Source organism: Colossoma macropomum, unplaced genomic scaffold (genome assembly GCF_904425465.1).
Source record: "Colossoma macropomum unplaced genomic scaffold, Colossoma_macropomum, whole genome shotgun sequence".
Classification (NCBI taxonomy): domain Eukaryota; kingdom Metazoa; phylum Chordata; class Actinopteri; order Characiformes; family Serrasalmidae; genus Colossoma; species Colossoma macropomum.
Genome location: NW_023494801.1, coordinates 29,619,669 through 29,645,042, shown reverse-complemented (window position 1 = coordinate 29,645,042; position 25,374 = coordinate 29,619,669). Strand labels below are relative to the sequence as shown.

Here is a 25,374-nt window from a genome sequence, read left to right as displayed (position 1 = left end):
TGCTTGTGTAATCTCCACAGAGACATGCGAGCAACAGAATGAGATGCTCTGAAGAAGCCGCACACAAGGTCACCATGCCAGATGCTGAAAGTCAGCTGAAGTAGTATACTGGGCTGTGGAGCAGTGCAACTGTGTTGTTTGGATTGATGGAGCATCATCCAATACCTTTGGGATGAGCTGGAGTGATGTTTGTGATCCAGAACTAATCATCCAATATCAGTACCTGACCTCACTAATGCTCTTGTGGCTGAATGCAACCATATCCTCTCAGCAATGTTCCAACATCCTGTGTAAAGACATCACAGAAGAGAAGGCTGTTACTGCAGCAAAAGAGGTACCATATGCCTACTAATAACCTTGCTTTCAGAAGAAACATTGGATAAGCAGGTGTCCACAAACGTACACAGGAATGTTGGGAATAAGTTTAAAAAGTGCAGGGAGGTCTATGGTAAATTTGGGCCAAGCCTGGCCTGGAGCTGCTACAAGAGTAGCAGTACACTCAGATTTCCCATTGGAGCAATTAAGGCTCTCCCTAAAAGAGAGTGAACGAGAGAGAGGGAGAGAGACTCACACCTACACACAGAGAGGGGCATTCAAGCTTGTGCCCATGCACATACACCTAAATGACAAACTTAAGTCGACTGCATTTAGGCCTATATGCAAGTCAACATTTATGAGAGGTCTCATAACAGACATGACTTATACTATTTCTTTTATTTTAAACATACAATGCACACACAAATGCCTTTGCAGGGCAATGTTTCCCGTAGTTCATAATGAGTGCCTGTCTGTATGTGTGTGCGTGCGTGTGTGTGTTTGGCAGAGTGGTGGGAGGGGTGCTAAAAGCAGTGACTGATGAGGAGAGGTTAAGAGAACTGAACCCATTAAAGTCACCAAAACAAGAATGGAGAGAGAGAGAGAGAGAGAGAGAGAGAGAGAGAGAGAGAGAGAGAGAGAGAGAGAGAGAGATACCTCAGTGGGGGAGATAACTTACTGCTCCTTATAGACACATAAATGAAACAGATTATAAAGGCTGACAGCAAAGACAAGCACATATACACTTTCTCTCTTTCACACAGTCCACAGAGTGCAGGGAAAATGTCATTTTTATAATTCAGAATCTGCATCATCAAGTTGCATTAGCGATCTCCCCATGTTGTTTCAGTGAAACTACAAAATCAATCCTGCTTTCAATAAATATCTCATCCAGGACTTTCCAGTTGTTTTCAGTAAGACCAAATCTGCTTTCATGAAGCCTGATTAACATGTAGAGAGCCAACTAAATCTTACAATGAACAGATCATAGATGCAGCACTAACGCTGTAGTCCCGGAGCTGTGCATAAACCTTCTTAGCATGAAAGTTGCAAGTATAGTAACAAGTATCATAAAATGTAGCACTTGTTAATCCCGATTAGTGGAACAATTCGTCATTTTAACTGTGAAAAAAACAAAAACATTTTTATGAAATATACTTTTATACATTATATACAATATACATTTTCTCCAAAGTAACTCAGATTCTCCAAAACGAGACACAACATGCACTCACGCAGCCTTTTTGTGCATCATTACAAGGCACAAAATCCATGTCTGAAAGCACACACCAGCAGGATTACACATATAGCTGCTGTCACATGTTTCAAAACAGGAAGTGAAACAGCTTATTATCTAATAAAAAGGCTTATTAACTTATTCAGTTAATTCTTAAAAGAATATAGGCTACAGACAGCAAAGGCAGTAAGTGCAAGTGTGCCTGAGCTTCTGAGGATGTTTTTGGGCAGACTCATTTTTTCAGCAGGCAAATGGTAAAGTCTCAAATTGTAGTTGGTTTTACTCTTTGTTTACCACTAGCACTGCAGTCCCAAACTGAACAACTGTTGGGCATTTTATAAATCATGAAGCCCCTTGTGTACAGACATCTGAATTCATTCTAGTGAGTGAATTACCTGATGGATTACAACTATTATACACTCAAATCAATTTGTTTCACAGTTCTCATGACTGTACTTGCAGGGTTGGCTTGGGCATTGCATCTCACACTGCAAATACCATTTAGTGAGAATATTTCACAAATTACATAATTGACTACAGTTACATGACCACTAGAACTTGACAAAAATATTTGAGTTGTTTATATTTGATTTGTTAAGATTTGTCAAGATAAGATTTTTCACAAATCCATATTACAGAAGCAAATAAATCCTAAACTACTCAATCAATAATTACTGGTTACGTTTACTACCAAGCAACTGATGATACATGCACAGCTGTAACATAAACAAGTAATTAAAATAATGTTAAAAATGTAGGTTAGTTATGTAGACAACTTCTGTTACTGATGTAAAAACAAAACTAATGTGGGATAAACTGGAAGTTAAGAATATTGTGACAATTCCCCTTGCTGTTTAACAAGGCGTGGCCACTCCCGTTTCAGTTTCCATTGTCCAAAGTTATAGCTGGTCCGCGAGCCACGCTAACATTATTCCTCCTAATAAACAGCCAAACATTCAACTCTGTCATCACCCTACATTTTATTTGGATGAAGTTTCATTGACATTAACACAAAAAGGTGGATGGTGGAGATCGTGTCTACAATGCCCAGGATTTTTAAAAAGAAGACACATCTCAAAAACACATCTTTTTGCAATATAAATAAATGTGACATCATTACACAGGTAGTGAACCACGCTGCCTGTCACAGTTGCCTAAAATCAATAGAAACAGACAGTTTAAACTGAAGTCAGCGTTGTCCTAAAGTTGGAACGGTGTTTAGTAAATTTTGTCTATTTAGGGTGCTTCTGTACTACTATTGTTTATTTGGAGAGTTAGGATGAATCTGTAACATGACTACAATTCCTAATGTCTATGTGTTTGTATGTCTATGTCCCAGATATGGAAGATGCTTCTTGTTTTTCTTGTGTTCTTTGGAAAATCCAGGCAGAGCTCTGTACACATACTAATGAACATAAAACACTACCACAGGTAAATACATTTGGACCTGAAAACTAAACTATTAACAGGCAGAGTGAAGATGGAAAGAGAGGGGAAAAAAGAAAGATCTGAAGCCTAATAAAGTTAGATCAGATTCCAGACAGAAATACTCTCATTTATCACCAGAAAAAAATTGACTGTTAATGAATTGGAAGCTATGCCAAGATTAAGTTTCCTGCTCTCATACATTTGCAAAACATTCTCATATGCGAAAGTCTTCACATTTTTAAAACAAGTGATATCACAGCACATACATAAATTTGTGAACTGGGAGTTTGCCATTTTTAAATGAACATATACTATATTGCCTGAAATATGTTAACAACTGCATAAAATATAGCACTAAGCAGTTTAAATCTCCACAGACAAACGCAGGTAGAAAAATATGTCAAACAAAGAACAGAGGCTGGTATAGCGGCAAACGGGGACCAACTCCAACTGTCCTTCCACCGGGGTGGGAATCACAAGAGGCCTTACATCACAATATTATCAAGACTCTAGAGCCACAATACCATTCTATCGTAATTTTAAAGATCTGTGATTTGCTGTATATTGCTATATGACATACTGCACTACATTACGTATATATGTATTACTTTTGACAAGTTATAACTCAAACACAACAAAAGAAAATGTTTTAATGTTAATTAATCTGCAGTAGGGATGAGTGATAATACCATTCAAACCGTGCTGCATATTACATACATTCTAGATCATATGCTTTTATCCAGCGTGATTTACAATGGTAGATGAATGTTAGGAGTCTATTCCAAGAACTCTTTTTGGTATAGCATTACCTTTTCAGCTGACAGAAGCCTTCGTCTCACCAGAAAAAAATTCTCTCCACAGTTTTGTTGACTAAAAAAAACAACAGACCTCTGATACTTTAAAAATAAACAACAACACTTCACAACACCATTTTTTCACTTAAAGTATAAATTGTTTCAAATATTTCCAAGGCAGACCTCTCTCTCTCTCTCTCTCTCTCTCTCTCTCTCTCTCTCTCTCACACAGACACACAGACACAGACACACACACACACAGGGCATTAGTCTGTGATGTATGGTAATAGGAGCAGATGAGCAGCCCTGCTTGTCTCACACATATCTCCTGTGTTTACTCTACCAGGGGAATGCACATTTGTGTGTAGCTCTACTGTCTGGCTGTGCAGAACGCAATACGTGTGTGTGTGTATATCGAGGAGGCTATCTGGGGGTCACAATGTGAGATAAGCAAAGTATAAAGATGTGAATGAAATATAGATGTAGCAGTAACTGCTGGATCAGGCCATGCACATATACACAGATAAGAGAGACAGATCACACTGTGGTACTGTGAACTTGTTTTATATACTATCTGTCTCCATTACTGCTTGACTAACAAACACAGACTTTAATTTAAAACCATAAGCAAGTATTTCTGTAGACAGTTAATCGTCTATTTTTTGATCGCTCAACTAGAACCAGACTGATAAGAACATTTTTTCGGCAAATACTAATAGTGATTTTAGGGGGTTAAAAATTCTGCTAACCAAAAATATTGATTTTACATTATATTTATATTTTGGATTTACATTTTATATTCAAACAATTTTAGTTAAAGAGTGTCTTACTGAATGATATGATTGTCAATCAGTTCTCAATTATCACACTTCTTAAACTTCCTAAACAACAGAAACTCTGTTGAGTGGAGTTACTTAAAATGCTTTGTGCATTTGTTTGATCACTTATTATTTTTCCAATTTTCATTAGCTTTCTTCAAAAAGTTTTTTGGCATTCCCATTCTACATGTTGGGTTTGCATGCATCTTATATGTTTTTGTAACACTTAGCATGATGGTTTTCTGTGTTCAGACTCACCAGTTTAGACTTTATTGCCATCACACAGTTAAAGAGAGAATGTTTTACTTGTGTTCATGAATTGGAATCCAGAAATGGCCCTAGAATCAGCTTGTTGCCAATGTTATCAAAAAAAAATACTGTGAATCACTGGTCAACTGATATATTGGTCAAGCCCTTTGTCTGACAAATCTAAGGATTATGTTTCTGTCTCAGTGAGGGAAAAACACATTAAACAAGGGCACAAGAAACCTGAATATGAGAATTTGCCTCTGAAAGATTAAACTTTTTTTATTTTTCAGTAGAAAATGCTGCTGAATCAAAAGTATAACTGAATGCAAAAAATTATATGGCTTAAAAAGTAAATAATTTTATTATTATTATTATTATTATAATCTTATATCACTTCTTTATCATTTAGTCAGTTTTTTCACATTTTGTTAAAATATTTTTTTTAATAAAAAATTTACATCTTTCCTTTTCTCAATTCTAGAACACACTTAATCATTATTAAACTATAATCTAGTTCCCTTTTTTCTCACTGGTAAATGCCTGGGCAACATTTGATAGATCATTGGCTAAAGGTTTCTGCATTGAACATTACCATGTTTATGGCTGGCATAATTGACTGGGATGTAGGGATTGACACACACGTACAATGCACTAATGGTGCCACATTTAAAAACATCCATCCAACTCTGGGTACAATGATTTTTATTCAATATTTCACAAAATATCTTCACTACATAATCTTCAGTAAACCTAATTAAACAGGATTAACTTTTTATATGCTTTTTTTTTTTTTATAATGAAACATGCAGTTGTTCAGTGTTTTTTTTAAGTACGGACAATATCCACGATACGCTCAGAAAACCATCACGATAACAAAAGTTGTCACAAATACAATAAAAACATATTGCCCACTTCTATTGGGACATACATGATTTTATGACTATATATTTGACATGAGTGTTAATGCACACAACTTCATTGCCCTAAATGCATCCAAAAAGATTTAACACCGTTCTGTGCACTGTTTTTATCCTCCCCTGGACAACTGGACAGTGTTAGTGTGGAGCCTTATCATTTCACTTCTGAACTACTACCCTAGTATGGCATTCATTTTACTACACTGTATTTAACTTCACTGAAATGTTCCTCTCTTCCATAAGATGCTCTAGTTCCAACATTTACCTTAATGTTACCTTTACTGTGCCGACTGAGCTGTTTCGTTTTGTTTGTGCATCACATGCGCTGTGACTTTGTGTGTCTTATCTTCTTGAGTTTATTCGTTTTGTGGCTTCGTTGTTTGAAGTTCTGTCTGTGCCACAAATGATTTCCTCTTATGATGCAACAAATTGACGTACTGTCCCTGTATCTACTTTTTTGTTACTGAAAAAAAACATCACACAAAAAGACTATGCCAATGCACTCAGAGAACCAAATTCTATTAAAAATGTCAGCCCAAGCACATGCAATGTGGGAGTGTGTATGTGCATAGGTGTGAGTACTCACTCTTGTTGCCCACCAGAGCTATAACTGGTTGTACTTCAGACTCCTCGTTTGCTTTCTTCACCATGCTGTACCAGTCCTCTAGATTCTCAAAACTCTGAGAGTTAGTGATGTCATACACCAAGAGAACACCCTGCACACACGAACACAGGCACATTACAAATTACATAAAGTATATTACATTAATAATTCTCCCTATTCAAAACACATAGGATGATATATTAGATCTATATATCACTCATTGTCAAGCATATACCCCACTCATATATTAGTGCCATTTTCAATAACATGCAGTGTATGGGCTTCATTGCTTACATAGACTGCCAAAAATATACCTCACCAAGAAAACAGGAACATTATTCATTCATTCCAAATATTAATATAGTTAATAATAGCTGTACAATTTCATAAAGCTGTTTCACTTTAAGGGCAATAGAGCCTTGGCAGTGCTGTAATCCACTCTGTCCAGCACACATGGCAGTGTGCTCTTGTGTCAGTGTGAGTACGTATGTTTGAAAGTCCCATCATTTGTGTGCATGTGTGTGTGTGTGTGTGTATGTGTGTGTGTGTGTGTGTGTGTGTGTGCCAGTATGACAGTGAGTAAGTATGTGAGATTGAGCAGTAGGTGGCACTAGTGTATGTGGTGCTGTTAGTCTCCATGCAGACCTTGTTGCCCAACTGACCCCTTCTCTGGGCAAGCACACTGGGGCTATTCCCCCATGTATAAAGCTTGGGACCAGTTACACACAAACTGACATCACGAACAGTGTGAGTGAGTCCTGGAAGGACTGTGAGTGCATGTGTTTTACTACAGCTCTCCTGGGACTAAACCATGCCCTGTTATTACTCTAATAGATTAGACATCCTTAGAGGTTGCACTGGCAATTACAAATGCATGCTGAAACTTTACTTAGGTAAGCCTATTTAAACAGGTAGAGAAATCCTGTCAAAAGTGTGTTTTTCTCAATCAATTTTCAATCAAAAACAAATATATGTGTTCATTAGTAGAAGAGGAATTATTTTATTGCCAAATGAATTTGGTGAAACATTACTGTGCAGTCATTTTTGAAAGAAAAAATTCCACATTATATTTATGTTAATGTTCGATCACATTTGGAAATGCAGAACCAAATGCATGATCAAAACAAATAAAACATTTGGAAATGCAGACACAGACCTGTCAATACAGAATATAAATCGATTGTAAATACATTTGTAATTTATTAATATTTGTAGCTATTAATGTTATTGTAATTTACTATGGAACTATGCAATAAATTAAATAATTACATAATTACATTTAAATAGTTTAGCAAATTTACAATAATAACACTACACGTCAACATTTAAGCTGAACTCAAATAGTCAAACCCACACACATATATCATGATACTTTTCATGAGGAATTTTCACAATACACAGCAGTAAGTACTGATGATATCCACAATACGCTCAGAGAAGAATACTGTTTACCACAACAATGTAACATGATAATGATTTAATACCACCTACACACAAAACTATATTATTACTCATCTGAGGTTGTGTCTGTGTGGTGTGTGCATCTGTGGTGTGTGTGTGTGTGTGTGTGTGTGTGTATACCTGAGCCCCATAGATATATTTATCCAGCATCTTTCCTCCAATAGTTTGCCCTCCGATGTCCCACACTTGCAGAGTGACGTTCAGATTTCCTGTAACAGCAGATGATAGTATGCACATGATCTCCAGTGTTATGTAAAAAATCCTAATCAAACAATGAAAGTGCTAGAATAAAGAGACATTTGACTAGATTTAACAATAAGCAAATCTAAACACATGGTTGCAATGCACCCTTCTCTTCCTTTAATTTTTACTTTCTTAAAGCAAAAAAGACAAAACACATCCAGTTTTAGTTATCTGTTTAGAAGCTCTATGCCATTTCTTGGCCCCCAGAGTACTACAAGGTAATATCAATGCTAGAATGTAATAAAAGCTATTAATTTAGACATGTAATATAATAAATGTCAAATGTAATATCAATGCTTTAATACAATACAAATGTGCTTGTCCAAATGAGTGTGTTCAAATGTGGACATAATTGTGGATGTACATTGGTAGTTTTGCATATTTGTATATTGGTGTAGCACATAGGTTTGCTTTCTAAACAAGCATGTGAATAATAATACAGACTGTTGGATGGTTATGTATATTATGTGCAGTTAGCACTTCATATACTTATTTATTGTATAGACTTTTTTAAACAATAGTTTTCTTTTCTGGATAGTATGTAGATAACATGTAGATTGTGCAAGTGGTCAACTGTCATGTGTTCTGTACTGTGGGCAGCTGGAAGAACCTCAACTATACAAAATGTTTCAGCTCTAATTTCTGCAGCCACAGAGATCAAGCCAGCAACATAATCATGCACAAACTGACCATTAGCTAGGGCTGGGCGATAAAACGATAACGATAATTATCGCGATATAACTTTTCCTCGATAGAGCGATATGACATGTTCGATAAATGTTCGATATAATACACCATTCTCACACTTCCACGTTCTAGGGAAAACCTTGGTGGCGTTTTCTACTGCAAGGAAAGCGACACTACTCTGCTGTCGCCAGGAGAGGGCGCACTTCCGAATTTTTCGACATGATTAGAGAGGGAGGGGGGTCACGAGTAAGATGAGTCTTTAGCAACAGCTGAAACGCGAGGTTATACATTCCCTGTTTGAGTGGAGCGAGCGGCGATCTGTTCTCCTGTGACCGAGTCTGAGTGACGAGGTCAGTGGTGTAACTATACTGTCCTACAGCAAACTCACCTCTTTCCTAACATCCTAACCAGCTTTAGCAGCGTTAAATCACAATCACAATCCTCACAACTAAAGCGCTGTTACAGTGCTCGGACAGTTATATTTAAGTTTAGTGCATTCTCAAGCAACAAAAGTGAAAGAAAGAAGTGGGTTCATGCAGTTACAGCCCTGATGTAAACAAAAGTAAACTGAGGAAGCTGTGAGGCATTGGAAAGCGGGAGAGCGCTAAGCTATCTTTCCAGGCTAGCTGTTTTTAGCAGCTGGCTAACTTAAAGCAGCGCTTCGTCACTCGCACGACATGGCGAAGTAATGATACTGTAGATCAAACAAGACACAAAAGCACCGCTTTCAGTTTACACGTACCTAAAAGGAGGACTCTGTTTGTCTAGTGTTGATATTTTGCGGTTCACCCCTTAAACTACTACAACTGAATATCCAGTCGTCGCTAGCTGGTGTCTGAATACTGTAATGTCATTTGTAACGGGGTAGCCGAGCGCTCGTCACCAGCTAAAAATAATCTGTTTTCTTTCTTAAATTATGACTATTACAAAATAGCCATGCTTTTCCAGCTGGTAAAAACAGCTCACCGGACACTTTCTTCCACTCTCCCATGACAGATTTGTGAAATGTTCCACTGTTTGGCGAGTGTTTCTTGTGTTCCGACCATAAAGGATAGTTTAAAACAGCAAATAACCACCCAGGAGCAAAAATCAGCCTTCAAACTTGAAAGAAATAATGATTTGACATTTATCGCGATATGTATCGATATCGAACGATATACATTTTTGGCCATATCGCCCAGCTCTACCATTAGCCCTCTAACTCACTCTGCTGCAACAATTTACACAAATTCACATCACAAAACTAGCTACAATTTTACAATAAAATCAACCAGAGTTCCAGAATCAAAACAAGGAGTACCAGAAATTAACCAATAAGAGTTTTAAAATAAGATCAGCTTGAGTTCCACAGTCAAGTGGAGTTCTAGACTTTCCCAATGAAAACAAACTAGAATTCAGTACAACATTCTAAGCCGTCCAAATTTAAAAAAGAGTGTATTTACATTCAATACCACAGTTAAAAATGTTTAACATAGTTACTTTAAACTGTCATCCCCACTAAACTTAATTAATCACTGGTTCCATCTCCTTATACAGTGAATTGGAATATCTCTGAGATCACCTACACAACTGTACCCAACAAGAAATCAGTCAAAAAATATGAGAAATTAACCACAATTTTAAAAAGCCATTTTCAGCATGATTATCACCTTCTGACAACAGCTGAATTACTGACGATTATGAGTATTGGGATTTATTTAATTGATCAGAAGTCAACATTGCCTATTGCCCAATTACTCTGGGCACAACATTTCACATTTCGGGCACTAAAAATGCAGAGCCTGTGGCTCAAGTGGCTACTTGCACTGGATTGTCTGAGGATTTTTTCCTTTTAACAAACCACCTGACTAGTTGAACTTCAACACATTCACAAATATCCATCATTAACAAAAACTACTTTTCACCCTCCCACATGAGATCCAGAGCCTGTTTGATTAGACATGGAGCTAACTGCGTCAATTTAGACTTAGTGAGCATTCTCCCACTGTTACAGCCATAATTATTCCTTAGCAATGAAGTAAAACTGAAATTCTACTGCAGTCACATGAAGAGACTAAGAAACAGCCCTAAAACAACAGAATATTAAAAAATTATATACTTTTAACTAATCTCAACTAACAGAATTTTGTGGCAAGACACATGTATGAGTGGAACTTCTGATTCCTGTCACACTGTTTGTCTTTAAAATCATTGTGACATTAATATCAAAACAAATTTTCAGTTTACTTTCATAAACAAACACTTATAATGTACTGACAGATTCAACAGTTGCCTCTAGTTGAGTTGCATCCCAGTCTTGCCTAAAGCCTAGCTCCCTCATTAGCCTCTCTCTCTCCCTCTCTCTGCCTCTGTTTGCATTTTGCTGGTCTCTGCCAAATCCACTAGCGCAGGAAAATATATGTGGTGTTAAGATAAACAACGATAATTAAAATACAAAATATGAAGGGGGAAACATCGGTAAAATCCAAATTTGTAGAGTGTCGGAGAAGGGGAGACGTGTGTATGTTACATAAAGCACTATACATATATAGGCACAAATCACAGAAAAGGTCTGTACCTACTTTCTCTCTGTCCCTCTCTTTGCTGGAAGCATACAGTGTTACAGTCATTACATCCAGACTACACATCACCATGTAAAGCCATACTGAACCAACCATGAAGCACCTCATGTGTGTTTCCACCCCACTCTCTTCACTCAGTTATATAAAATATACATATTCTTTATTTATTCTATAATTCAGTCTTTACGGTAAGTGAATCCCTTCGGCTTGCAGCCAGGGCAGATTCTGCTGATGTGGTATAAAAACTAGAGCCTGTGTTTCCCAAACCCCTGAAAACCGCTCCAAACAGCACACACACATATACACACGTACACACACGGCTGAGTTATGGTGCATGGGAGCGTGAAAACAAAAACAAGAAGCCTTGCTAATCTCTCCTCCCTGCATGGGAACAGGGCTGAAAATAAACGCAGCAAGGAAAAAGTGTGAGCACTATGTTAAATATGTCAAAAACATTTTTCTGTGCTGCTGTTATGAAAAATAGACAGTCTCTCCTATGTCTCCTGAAAGACTGTCTGGATCAATTTATGAATTCAGGCATTCAGAAAGCTGCAATAAATATAGTACGCTACTAAAACTCAACAAACATTGAGAAAAATAAATACTTCATAATAGCAGTAGCTGCGGAAAGTTGTTTACAAGCCAAGACAACAACAAGTAAAAATGTATTACTTATTAGTGTACTTTGATCCACCCCATATAATACATATTTACTGTAAATCTGAGGTCATACTAAAATTATTATTATTTTTTAATTTAGGGTAAAGGGAACCTTCATACCATCTACAAACATTTTGGAGCATCTGGTGTATGTGTTGAATTGAATCTATCATGATTAACTGCAATGAATAATACATTTTCTTCAGTAAACAACTGCACACAGATATCTATGACAGGACGTCTGGGATAATTTTTCTGCAACTAGATTAAAAATCTATTCATGTTGCTAATGAGTTTACTCGGGGTTTACAAGCCAAGACAACATAAGTAAGTAAAATTATTTCTTATTAGTGTACTTTGATCCACCACATATAATACATATTTACTGTAAATCTGAGGTCATACTAAAATTATTATTATTTTTTAATTTAAGGTAAAGTAAACCTTTATACCATCTACAAACATTCTAGAGCATTTGGTGTATGTGTTAAATTGAATTAATCATGATTAACTGCAATGAACAATATATTTTCTTCAGTAAACAACTGCACACAGACATCTATAACAGGACATCTGGGATGATTTTTCTGCAACTAGATAAAAAATGTATTCATGTTGCTAATGAGTTTACTGGGAGTTTGATGTGACACACTACTTTAGCGTCAACTCATCTTTGACAGAAACTGGCTTTAGTAGAGAAATTAATACAGGAGAAAGTGTGTGTGAGTCATTATATATATATATATATATATATATATATATATATATATATATATACATACACATATGTTCTGTGCAAAAGTCAGAGACCATGTCTCATTTAATTTCCAGTTAAAATAGCCAAGTTATTCATTTTCAAGAGAAATGGAGTTTCCAAAGGTTAAAAAAAAAGACAGAGAAAAGGGGACTCTTAACAACCTTGCACGATCTAGAAAACCACAAAAAGATAAAGAGAAACACCACAAGTATTTCAGTCCACCCTTTCACTCTGAGAAGACAACTTAGTGCTATGGGTCTGAAAGGATGTGTCGCTATCAAGAAGCTGTTACAGAGTAAAACAAATAGGTAACATTTGCAAATCTAACCAAGAAACTGCAGGTGTTTTCAGCACAACTGACTGACCACCCCAAAGTCCAGGCCTCAGCATCACTGAATGTGTTTGGGATAACTTGAATTGTGAGACCATCTAAAACTGAACTTTAGGAATGTTGAAAAATATTCCTACAGATTTCTTTTTAAAACAAAGCTTCCAGAAAAGAATTGAAGCTGTAATAAAGGCTAAGAGTAGACACACTAAATACTGAAAACTGTGATGATATATTTAGTTGTAAGGCTTCTGTGTAATTTTCTGTTTAATATGTTTTCTACTTTTTTCTGACACTTCTGCATAGTGGCCATTTTTACTTGTAATCAAAAAATGAAGGGTGATCTCTTATTTTTATACAGTACCGCATTTAACCACAATACTTCATAAACTTTGAAAACTGCAGAAGAAAGCTGACATGAGCATCATGAACTTTCACAATATTATTTGCACACTGCAGAGCTGTCAAGTAACCCAAACAACTCCACAATATTCCAAAGAATTCACTTCAATTATCTTTACATCACCAGGAGCCTATACAAACATATCTCAGTGAAAGTCACATAACAGGGGAAGTGTCTAAACTTTGCATTAGAGAACAATATCCGTTACTTTGGTGAAGAGCACTCAATGTGAATAAAACTGAGAAGACTCAGACACATTTGACCACACGGACACACACACACAAACACACAGAGTGCTGAACACCTCTGACAAATGTACTGTGGTGCAGCCACAGGGCTACAGAAAGAGCATTCACACAAGACCAAACAAAACACTGAAACTCTTCATTCCCTTAAACTTTCAATGATGATGGCCAGCACCCAGATATTAAACCACATTCAATCATGAAAAAGAACTATGCTCAAAATGCTGAGTAGGCACAGCACACATAGAGGAAATCAAAATGGGAGCTGTTTTGGATTTTGCTTCAGCCAGACAGGTAGGTGTAATGAGTAGTGCACCCCATGCAGTGCACTTTTGTGGAACATAAGGCTGTTTTTTGGATTAAGCCTCAGGATGTCAGACATAATTCTAGCATGTCAGACAAAATTCTTAAAGGGTATGCTTGCGTCCACCCAGTAGTGGCCTGATGTTCAGCCTCGAAGTGCACTTGAATTGTCCAACAGTTAGGCTGACCCTGAGCAGGTCAGGCAGGACTCTTAATGAGTCTGAGCTCGTTCAGCTTCACTTTCAATTCTCTAAGTACTCCTGTGCTGACACTGAAACCTATGTGTGTGTGTGTGTGTGTGTGTGTGTGTGGCTTGGGTCTCACCTGGCAGGGTGATTCTCTTGAGGAAGAAATCCAGCCCTATCGTCTGTTTGTACTGTTTCCCAAAAGCCTCCTGTGCAAAACGGGTGGCGAGTGACGTCTAAGAGAGAAAAAGGAGAGAGCAGGGAGGAATGAGAGAGAAATGAGAGAGAAATCCACTAAATCAAAATAAAAGCAAAACAACATTTGTTTATATTCACCATTAGGCCAGACTACTTACTATTTAACTACTTATTAGACACACAAGTGTAGCAACACAGCCTTCATTTATTTTTAAATTCTTAAAATTGTCATTAGATTCATATTGTAAAGACAATCATTAAAAACACTCAAAATTCATACTGAAAATATTTTATTTGTACGCAGCCCTAAACACAAATGGACTACAAATAAACACACACACACACACTCACACACACACACACACACACACACACACACACACATCTTCTAAGCCGCTCATACTTCTGGGTCGCGGGGGGAGCTGAAGCCTATCCCAGCAGTCATTGGGTGGAAGGCAGGATACACCCTGGATAGGTCAACAAATAAACAAAAATCCTAAAATTTCAACCACAGAAAATTTATGGTTGTAAATGGTCAAAAATGGCACTTTAGGGAGTGGAAAAAAACGAATGAAGCATTTGACCAAAAAAGAGAAAAGAGCATAAAGATTAGGTGCACGATAGGCATACAACAAAGTATCAAAATCAGAGTTGTTTGTTGCTTCGCTTCCTGCACTGGTCATCCCAGACGCACTCAAACAGTAAAGCGGCAGCAGATAAACAATGAAAAATGTTGGCCTGATGGAACTATTTCATAGTTTCAATTAGGCACAACAGTCAAGCGATTGACTAGTAATAAGTATCTGCCATGTATGAAGTGGGGATACAACACCCACTGACTCCTCCATTTGAGAGCAATTGTAATCCATGTGAAATGTACAGCAAAACTACAAAATCTAAAAAATGATATCCCTGCTTGCCAAAACGTTGCCACAAATCTTTTGAAATAACAAAAAAAATTCACAATGCCAGAGTCAAAATGCAGAGCATAAGTGGAAAATAATGGAATACCCTGCCTTGAATGACCAACCATTCCCTTTTGTCTAGGGTTTCATGGCACATACTGTACCCTACATAATTTTTTACATAAAATGTATTTATTTATTTTCTTTATAAAATTTAATTTATTTACATAAAGTTTATTTTTGTTTTTTATTTATTGCCAGCTTTTTACAGTATTAGGTCCTGAATTTTGTTTTTGTCTTTGGCCAAGGATTTTCTTTTTGGTGCATTACCAAAACACATAAATGCGCACACACACCATACACACACACACACACACACACACACACACACACACATAATCTAAACCGCTTATCCTTCTGGGTCATGGTGGGGTGCTGGTGCCTTTCCCAGCTGTCATTGGGCAGAAGGCAGGATACACCCTGGACAGGTCGCCAGTCCATCGCGGGGCAAAACACATAAATAAATAAATATAAATAGGGTAGTCAACTATACAGACTATAAATATCGTCAAGGACGAACTCTTGCTCAGTCTTTTTATGAGGTAGAAGAGCTAGATGTTCCTAAGCGTGGCGCCTCATTTTGTGTACTGCTCACAAAAACACAGGAGGATGTCGTTAGCAAACAGATCCTCCTGTCATCCTAGCACTCTCCAATAAAAACATGTTTTAAAATAAACACTGCTGTTAATGTTACTGTTGGAGGACTTGGTAACTTTGAGCACTTTGGTTCTTCTGCCAGTGAGCTAAATAAAAAACCAAAGCAAGACCCTTTGAGCAAGATCTGTGCGTGTGTTTGTGTGTGTGTGTGTGTGCGTGTGTGTGCGTGTGTGTGTGTGTGTGTGTGTGTGTGCTTGTGCATGTGCGCGTGTGCAGTGGAATAGCAGTTTATGACACTGATTAGTGTGGGAGGATGGGGGGCACAAGTATGACATCACTCGTGACTGACAGCAGCTTAATGTAGAACATCACAGCCATTTAGGAGTACAGCTGTAAGGGAGTGTACACACTCCACACACCACATAACTTAACATGCCGCTCACCCCCCCAGCACACACACACACACACACACACACACACACACACACACATCCACTACAGATATAGAGTACAAAGTGTTAGCTGTGTGTGTTCTCAGTATGAGGGGAATAAGGGTGCGTGGGAAAGGCAGAGAATGCTGTGTATGTGCCAACTTCCATTCAGGCTGATGAATGAGAGGGAGAGAAGTGAAGGGCAGAACATCTAATAGCAAACTCAAAAACTCTGCTTAGAGAGACGCCTCTTCTTAACATTAAGGCACCTTTAGAGAAGATTAATACACCTACAAAATGCACTCCTCCACATCTACATGCAAAGACAGATTAACACAGACACACACACAGACACAGACACACACACAGACACACACACAGACACACACACAGACACACACACAGACTAGCAATGTCCAATCAGAATCAGCCAAGGTCAGCAATCGGAAATCAGCTCATATTTACTATTTTTATTTTGGAAGCTCTATGTTGCAATTTTAAATGACATGTGGCAGGTAAGTGCACTCATGTTGTATTTCAATCTGCTACACCTACCCCAAAATGTCATAGCATGATGATGGTAATAAACAGACATTTGCCGCTTACTAGCAAAGTTACGAATATTGAATTATTAAAATGCTATTAAAGAATAAATAATGTTATTTATATTGCAACATTGGCTAACAGAAAGCACCTTAAATGTGCTAGTGTCCTTCATGAGTTCTTTTAACTCATGGACAGTGTGAGCTTTGGGATTAAAAAAGCTAACCAAAACACCCAAAATAAGAATTGAAATCATATGCAGCCATAAAAATAATAAAACATTTTAAAATGTCCATCTCTGTGTGCCACCAAATATTTCTTTGTGCTACTCAATTTTTCTGAGTGCCACCAAAATTACTCAGAATGCACATCTAACGAACACCGCACTTTATACTATGACAGTTGTTGCATCGCTCATTCACATACATAGAGTCAAACCGATGGGAGTGGAGCTATTCTGAGGTTAATCCCTGACTGAAACCAGTGCTGGGTCCAAAATGGTTCTCTAATCACAATATGGGTATCTCCAACCTGATAAAGTACTTTGGGTGTACACTACTTCTTGCGATGCACTATGGGACTGTCTGAGCATACTGAACACTCATGTAGTGGACAGGGCACAGTTTCAGACACAGCTCAGGTCATCAAAACTGATTGTAGAAGAATCAGTTAGTTTCAGTATTCCATTCATAGAAACAATGGAATTTTACTTCAGCAAAATTTCTCTGGTATATTCCACAGCATTTTCCCTTTCCGCTTAGAGAAACATCTGACGGATTTCATGCAACATCCTTAATTAAATGCCTTTTGTAATGGAATACCCTGCCTTAAGGTTAATACTTAAAAGAAAAACTTAAGATTTTTTATGCAAATAAAATAATCTGCATAGTATGTGACAAAACATACGCAGTGCTGATGTAAGTGGACAGCAAGTCACACTTTGTTATTTGAGCACTGGACAAAAACACTGACGATTGCACATTTACACTGGCTCTCTTTACCTCCCCTCTCTCTCCCTTTCTTTTTTCCTTACAGATCTAATCCAGATGTGTGAAGTCCTGAAGGGCCTTGCTTGCTGCAGAGTTTAGTGTTTAACCTGCTTTAACACACTCAAGGCAACTCATAAAGTGCTAGGTAATTATGTAATTGAATCAGGTGTGTTAAATGAGGGAAAACAGTAAAACAGTGCAGTGTTCTCAGTACAGCACAACCGGACTCAGATGCCCTGGTCTGTGCAGTGCAGTGTGCATACCCTCCACAGCCGGGAAGCACTGATACCACTTTTTCTTTTCCAATACCGAAATCTGGCCCTAAAGTATCTACCGATTCCAAGCATCAATATCAATGGTAAGTCTGTCCAACCTAACTAAAAAATGCCAATAAATCCTGATGTTTATACCATTCCACTTTTTCATGATAAACGAATGCTTTCTGTGCCACAAAACAACAAACAAAACATACTATGTTTGGTAACTTCCCATTTACATGGTTTCAGAGCTATAAAAAGTCACTGTCCTCTTTGGCATGGTTTATTTTTAAAGCTTAATTAAATTTGATGTACTGAAATCCTTGCTGGTGGTGCAACCTCTTGAAACTCTGATGTTACAGAGCATAATAATCCCAGACTGCTGATATGTTGTGTGCTTCAGTTAAGCTCCATCTACCTTAAACCTCATCAAAAGTTAAATCACTAACTTTTTCCTAGAATAACTTAGTAAATACAGCCCTCAATTCTCTCTCTCTCTCTCTCTCTCTCTCTCTCTCTCTCTCACACACACACACACACACACACACACACACACACAGAATGCTCTGGTCCAGCTGTACAACAATCCAATGAAACGCAATTTCAAGTTGCCAAGGCTGTGAAAAACATTATAGGGGACAGTGTGGTGTAGTGCAGCTGTATCCTTGATAGATGACATTGGCTAGGACCAGAAACAATGAAAATATATTTCTCTGTTATAAATGCAACATTGGCAAATGTTACACTGTCAAAGTAATACACTGGGACATCATCTGTCGAAGAGAAAATAACTTGTAGAAGATGTGAAAATGTTACTAGCTCACCAGCAGTGGCTAAAACACATTGCACTGACTAAGGACAATAAAATATTTTAAAATGTACATCTCTGTGTGCCACCAAATATTTCTTTGTGCTACTCAATTTTTCTGAGTGCCCCCAAAATTACTCAGAATGCACATCTAACAAACACGGCTCTTTATACTATGACAGCCCTCAATTACACACTGATGTTTCTGTTACTCTCATGTACTTATTGTCATGAGTCTGATCTTCTGTGCTGCATTATTAAAGACTGTATCATAGCTACATCCTGAACACTGTTTACTAAAATGTTTCCTACTTTGGTTTACTCCTTTACTACTAAATTTAATCCTTACTATTGTTATTACCATATCTATTACTTCTTGAACCCCACAGGCAAATGTGAAAAGCCTTTAGTTGTGCTATATACATGTGTTACAAAAATTACACTATTAATTATACATTAAACAAAAGGAATAAAATTTAAAAATCTGCTAAAGCAGACACATAGCCTCAACCGTTTTCCTTGTGAAAGAGGGGAAAATACACCACACACACACACACAAGCTTGTTCTTGAATGGATCAAGCTCTCAGTCATGGGCCAACTCAAACTGATCGGACAGCAAATTACTCTGAACACTCACCAGAGTGTCGCTGACTGGCTCACCCTCTGTCCAGCTTTCTCTCCTTCCCTCTCTCAGTAGTAACAATGTTGTCAGTCACTTGGCCTGTCTCAAGCAGAATCCTTTTTAGAATTGCTCACTTTTATTCCCCTCTTAGATTATTTTCTTCACAACTTAAAAGGAGTAGAATTTAAAGCTGCTCAATCTCAACAAGCTTCACATCTTCCTAGAGACAGATTCAAACAAAGCCTGTTAATTCAAGAAAGTGGAGAAAACAGCGATAACCTCTACTTTCTGAACAATCAGACACTCTCAGTGACAAAACATGTACACTTAAATATGCAGAGATTCCACACCCAGACATAGACAGAAGTCCATTTCTGTCCACTGAATATATGCAGACATCAACATATCAACCAATATTTTAAAAAACTCACTGGTACAGGAGCAGTGGGCAAGAGATAGAGGAGAAGTGGAGTCCAGGACACTTAACTTACTCCTGCAGGCTCCGGCATACAAGCCAGGACACACACTGGCTTTATAAGGCCCTACACGAGTACCTGTGGATCTTTATGACTGTATATGATTATGTGCGTGCTTGGCTCCAGATGGAATTCAGCACCAACACTAGGGCCCTAGAGTTGTACTGAGAAAGACTGCACACAGACAATTATAATTATACACACACACTAATGTGGTAGGTTTTGCACATGGGGTTTTACAGTGTTTTGGGATGGCTGTTCATTTGTGGTGCTTTAAGACAGTCAGAGAATGAGTTGAGAGTTATCTGTGTACACAGAGCTAAACTCTACTGAAGCAGCATACACATTGGAAATGATAATTACACACACAGAACTCATTTTTTAAAATTTTCCTGCATTGCCTTGAAACACCACAAATATACAACCATCCCAAAAAACACTATAAAACTCTATGCACAAAGTCCACCACATCAGTCAGTCTTCATGTGTGTACTTGTGCATGTGCTGGTGTACACGTGCCAGCCTAGAGGTTTGGCATTACAACATGTTCAAACAGAGGAGTTATAGTACAGTAACACTATTCTTCAGTTTGCATCATTTTAACTGGGCAACTGAACAAAAGCATTACATTTAACAGCTGGTTTGCAAAACAGCATGTTACATCCTGTCTAGCCTCCACCTTTTCTGAGCAGCTTTTTGATTTTTTTTATTTGATCGAAGTGCTGTACAAACAAATGAAGAAAACACTCAGTTTCAAATAAGAACCACTCCACTTTACTCAGCTCCAAAGGCTCTAGAGCAGCATTACAACAGAAAGCATGTAAGACACAAAATGGTGAAGATTCTGATAACTTTAAAATTTGCATTGAGGATACAAGACTTTAAATTATGACAACAACAGGCTTTTATTCCAACTATATATCTACCAACCTCTCATAAGTAGTACCAACACACAAACAGTTTTTGCAGCCATGGAGAAGTTCCATCTCACATTTTAGAATAAGAAATAAAATATTGGACCGCAGAAGCCAGAGGAACTGCTGAATATTTAGATTATCTGGCCGGTAAACCACTACTGTAGCAGTGTGTACTGAGGATACCTTATGCGGTTGTGAAAAGGTGATTAATCACAAATACTATGATTGGTATATCCTTCTTGAAGATGAGAGGTAAATACTGTGATAGGAACCACCTGAACAGTAGATAGGATCAACAGCAAAAGTCTCACTGGGGCCAAAGTTTAATTTTATTGTAGCCCTGTTTACAATATTTTCAAAATACATCACAAAGTGCAGTACTGAACGTGCTACCAGAGTGAGAATCCGTGCAAGCAGTAGGCAGCTTGTTACACACACTGTGGATTAAGCTTCAGACAGCATTAATAGGTTTATACAGGAAGATAGCAGAGAAAAGACTCAAGCCAGATCTAAATGCAAACTTATCTTTGAGACCCATGTTAAAAATAGCTCAATTTCTGTAATGTATTCACCAATGATCGTGACTGATACTGACATATTTGAAAGGAGTCTGGTGAAGATCTAGTTACAAATATGTTTGTTGGTGCCTGTGGGTCACTAATAAACACAGTAAGATACAGGCCAGGTCTGCAAACATCCAGATAGGGAAAGATGTATGTTTTGCCTCACTGAGGTTGGTACATTAGGGAATAGCAAGTACTAGCAAAGACCAGACTAACAGATACAAATTATACGAAACACATTACCATTAGGCCTAATGAGCTTGAGGCACAGACTTAGACTAAGTTTGGCTTTTGCTGAGTAATTTTAAAAAGTACTTGAGCAAGATTAATAACTTTTATACAAGCAATCTATATGTCTTGGCTACAAATGAAAACATAAACCATTTGCAACATCTACACAATTCACCCAAAAGTTGCAGGAGTGCAAACCTTACAATACCTAACTGCAATGGACTAAGGGGCTAGTTGTAACAGTCGCTAAAAAGTCTGGTAAATCAATGCATTTATTTGTTGTTTGAGCTAGACTACCTCTCTGACCTAAATGCATTTAAAAATTTATGAGGAAAAGAGAAAAGACGCTTACATGGGGTATGTGGACTTCTCCTATTATTATTATTTTTTTTATCTTTGTGTAATGTGTGTTAACCCCACAGTGAGGAGGCCGTACTACAGCCAGACTAGCTCTCACTGTGACTTGTTTACATGCTCCAAAACACTGCTATATTACAACCACCAAGAGCATGATTAACATAATATAGATGTGAATTCCATGCCTCATACACACAACTAAGTAATTAAAAACAAGCATTTATTGTTAAAAATTTACTTCTGGTCTTTGGTGTGAATCTCGAGAAATATCTGTCCGATTGTTGTTTGAAGATGACGTTGGTACACACCAACAAGACATAACTAAAAGCATCTTCTACTTGAACCTGTTTATAAAATTTCCACATAACATTTTACCCCATGTTAGTACGTGCCCTGATCTCCCCTCCTGCTGTCTGATAAATGGTCAAAGCACTAACATCATTACAAAGCCAACATACTGACTGATCATCTGGACTGGATTGACAGAGCCCTAAAGAAGTCACTTAGCCCCTGTGAATCGAGAGCCAGAGTTTGATGCAAAATGGTTCACTGTAGAGTAACTTACAAACTCAAGTTTATTTACAGTGGTGGTGACAGGAACCAAGGGTCACAATCTACACAAATATAGCCATTTTATTTATTATCCAAAACAACTAGCAAACTTACACATGTAAAATAGTGGAAAAATCTGAAAAAAGTTTTTCAGGGGGACTATTTTGCCTTACAATGCCCTGCATGTACCACTCATGAACGGATTAAAATAAATGGATCAGCAAAAAGATTTAGGCCAAAACGTCATCACAACAATTATTGTAAAACATTTGTCTCACACATCAGGTAACATACTCATAACCATTTCAAGAAATAGTGTTTTTTGTTTTTTGTTTTTTTGTTTTTTTTTTTTGTGAGGGACCTTTTAGAGTCATTAAACTCTTCAGCAGCCTGGTTCCATTCACCACCACTGTGAACAATTCTGACTTTTAAGATAAATTGATCCTGAAGTTTATCACATCACACAGCATTTCACATCACACCAAACCACTCTGAATGACTTGTTTACATCTTAATAATTTAATTTTGAACAAATTTTGAAAAGTTGGTGGAGTTCCCGTTTAAGCGCTGCAGGATACTCATTTTATTAATTATTGCACAAGTCGTGCTGTATAACACCCACTTTTGTCATTATTTTCAACTTTTAATATTTTGACCCAACCTCAATGTCTCAAAACAGCAAAAACATATCTTATATACATGTCACTGAAACACTGCCTGCCCGTCCAATCCCTGCATCATCCCATCAGATAAACTCTAGGAGCTTGTTAGCTACTTAGCTACTGGACCTTCTAAAGCAACTGGTCGGCAGTGGTCTGTAACGCCAGTTTACGAGCTTTAATAGTGTTCTTAAACGTGCTCGTCGGCCAGCTACTTTGCATGTTTTAACAGATAACTGACAGATAACTGACCGAAGAGTATGGTGCAGCATTAGCATTAGCAGTTAGCATCCTCCTTCTCTCAGGCTGTAAATCCCCCTCACTCACCTTTCCCGAGGCTCCGTCTCCGATTAACACCATCTTCAGCTGCCTGTCCTGACTGTCTTCTTCAGAATCGGACATGCTGTTAATTTATACAGCGAGCACACACCTAACAAACAACAGGTAAACAAAACTAAGCACAATGTATTTCAATGATCAGGGGGAAATCTGTGGTAGCAGCACTAAGCAACCAGCCGCCATCTTCACCCAACAGATAGCTACTCAACACAGGCGCGAACCATTTCATTAGCTATCAGTTTGGTGACAAATCCTGGTGAAGTCAGTTTTGGAAACTTAAGGTCTAGTCATTTGTCCGAGAACAAACACTGTGCTTGAATGTGTGACCAAACACAGAGTGAGGGAGTCATGGTTTTAGTAGCTACATTAGAGCTCCCTGCATCTGCTACATGGACTCGTCCACCATGACGCTTCCTCGTTGCTAAGGGTAACCGAGCGCTGGCGCGTGTGTGCTTGCATGATGTGCGGCGTTAGCGTTTTCAACCAGCTTTAAAGGGGAGCTCCACCATTTTTTTCTAACATTCTGCGTAATTAAATGGTTGAGATGTAAACAAAGTTATTCACAGTGATGTGATGTAAAATGCTTCGATCTAGAAAAGCTGACCGAGTCAGAATTGTTCACAGTGGTGGTGACAAACGTGGTAACGTTTTGGCTTAAAATGTATTAGAATATTTTTTTTTTACCTTTTCCATAATATATATACTCTTTCAATGATATATATATATATATATATATATATATATATATATATATATATATATATATATTTGTATTGTAGACATGGACACCCTTGTTTCCTATCATCAAAACTGTAAAGAACTGTAAAGAACTGTAAAGAACTGAATCTGTGAGTTTTTCTAAAAATGTACCATTTCACGTCAAACCACTCTTGATTGACCTTGTTTATACCTCAAGGACTGAACTGTTCAGAAATTTTGAAAAATTGGTGGAATTCCCCTGTAACTTACCACTCACATTATGTGAGATTTGCTGAAACACCATTCTCTTTCAAATTCCTAAAAAAATAAGTTTTACTGTCAGTGTTAAAGGACAGTGCCAAAGTTTTCTCAAAATATCAGCATAATTTAGTTGTTAATATATAAACAAAATCATTCAGAGTTGTTTGGTGTGAAATGGTGCATTGCAGATAAAACATACCGTCCAGGATTTCTTTACAGTGTTGACAGGAACCAGGGGTTGTGATGTCTACAATTCAAAAAATAGCCATTTTATTGAATATCCAAAGCGACCATTGGACCTACATGTGTCGGAGGTTTTAATAGCCTATATAATGTTGAAAATGGTGAAACAGTTGTCTATATATAAAAAAAAGTTTTATTTTGCCTTACAACGAAAAAACCTCACAAAACTAGTTATAATAGAACAATGTTTCAGAACAATTCGGACACAGGTTTCTCTAGAATTACACGTTTCACATCAAACCACTCCGAAGATTTTGTTAATGTTTAACTTAGCAGACATAAATTGCAGATTTTTTTTTCACACTTTAACAAAGTGTAGAAAAAGCAACGTTACTGAAATTCCGTACTAACTCCAGTAACCTAGGTTAGTTAAGCTAACTACTCGAATAATTACTGTAGCTTAGGTGGTTAGTAAAAGAAAACAGTACAAGCACAAAATAGCTATTTAGCTAGCTAAGTTAGGTTAGTTGA

The 25,374-nt window shown here is 37.5% G+C and overlaps 1 protein-coding gene across 2 annotated transcripts in view; it reads right to left on the bottom strand.

Annotated features, from left to right (window-relative positions):
* Window positions 1-23,900, bottom strand: part of rab28 (RAB28, member RAS oncogene family) — a 42,394-nt gene extending 18,494 nt beyond the window's left edge. For both annotated transcript variants that reach the window (XM_036590059.1, XM_036590060.1), the window contains exons 1-4: window positions 23,689-23,900; window positions 14,335-14,431; window positions 7,944-8,032; window positions 6,345-6,474 (exon numbers count right to left, since the gene is read on the bottom strand). In XM_036590059.1, coding sequence (XP_036445952.1) covers window positions 6,345-6,474; window positions 7,944-8,032; window positions 14,335-14,431; window positions 23,689-23,763 — 391 coding nt within the window. In that variant the 5' untranslated portion in view covers window positions 23,764-23,900. The remainder of the gene's footprint in view (window positions 1-6,344; window positions 6,475-7,943; window positions 8,033-14,334; window positions 14,432-23,688) is intronic.
* Between the last annotated feature and the right edge of the window lie 1,474 nt (window positions 23,901-25,374).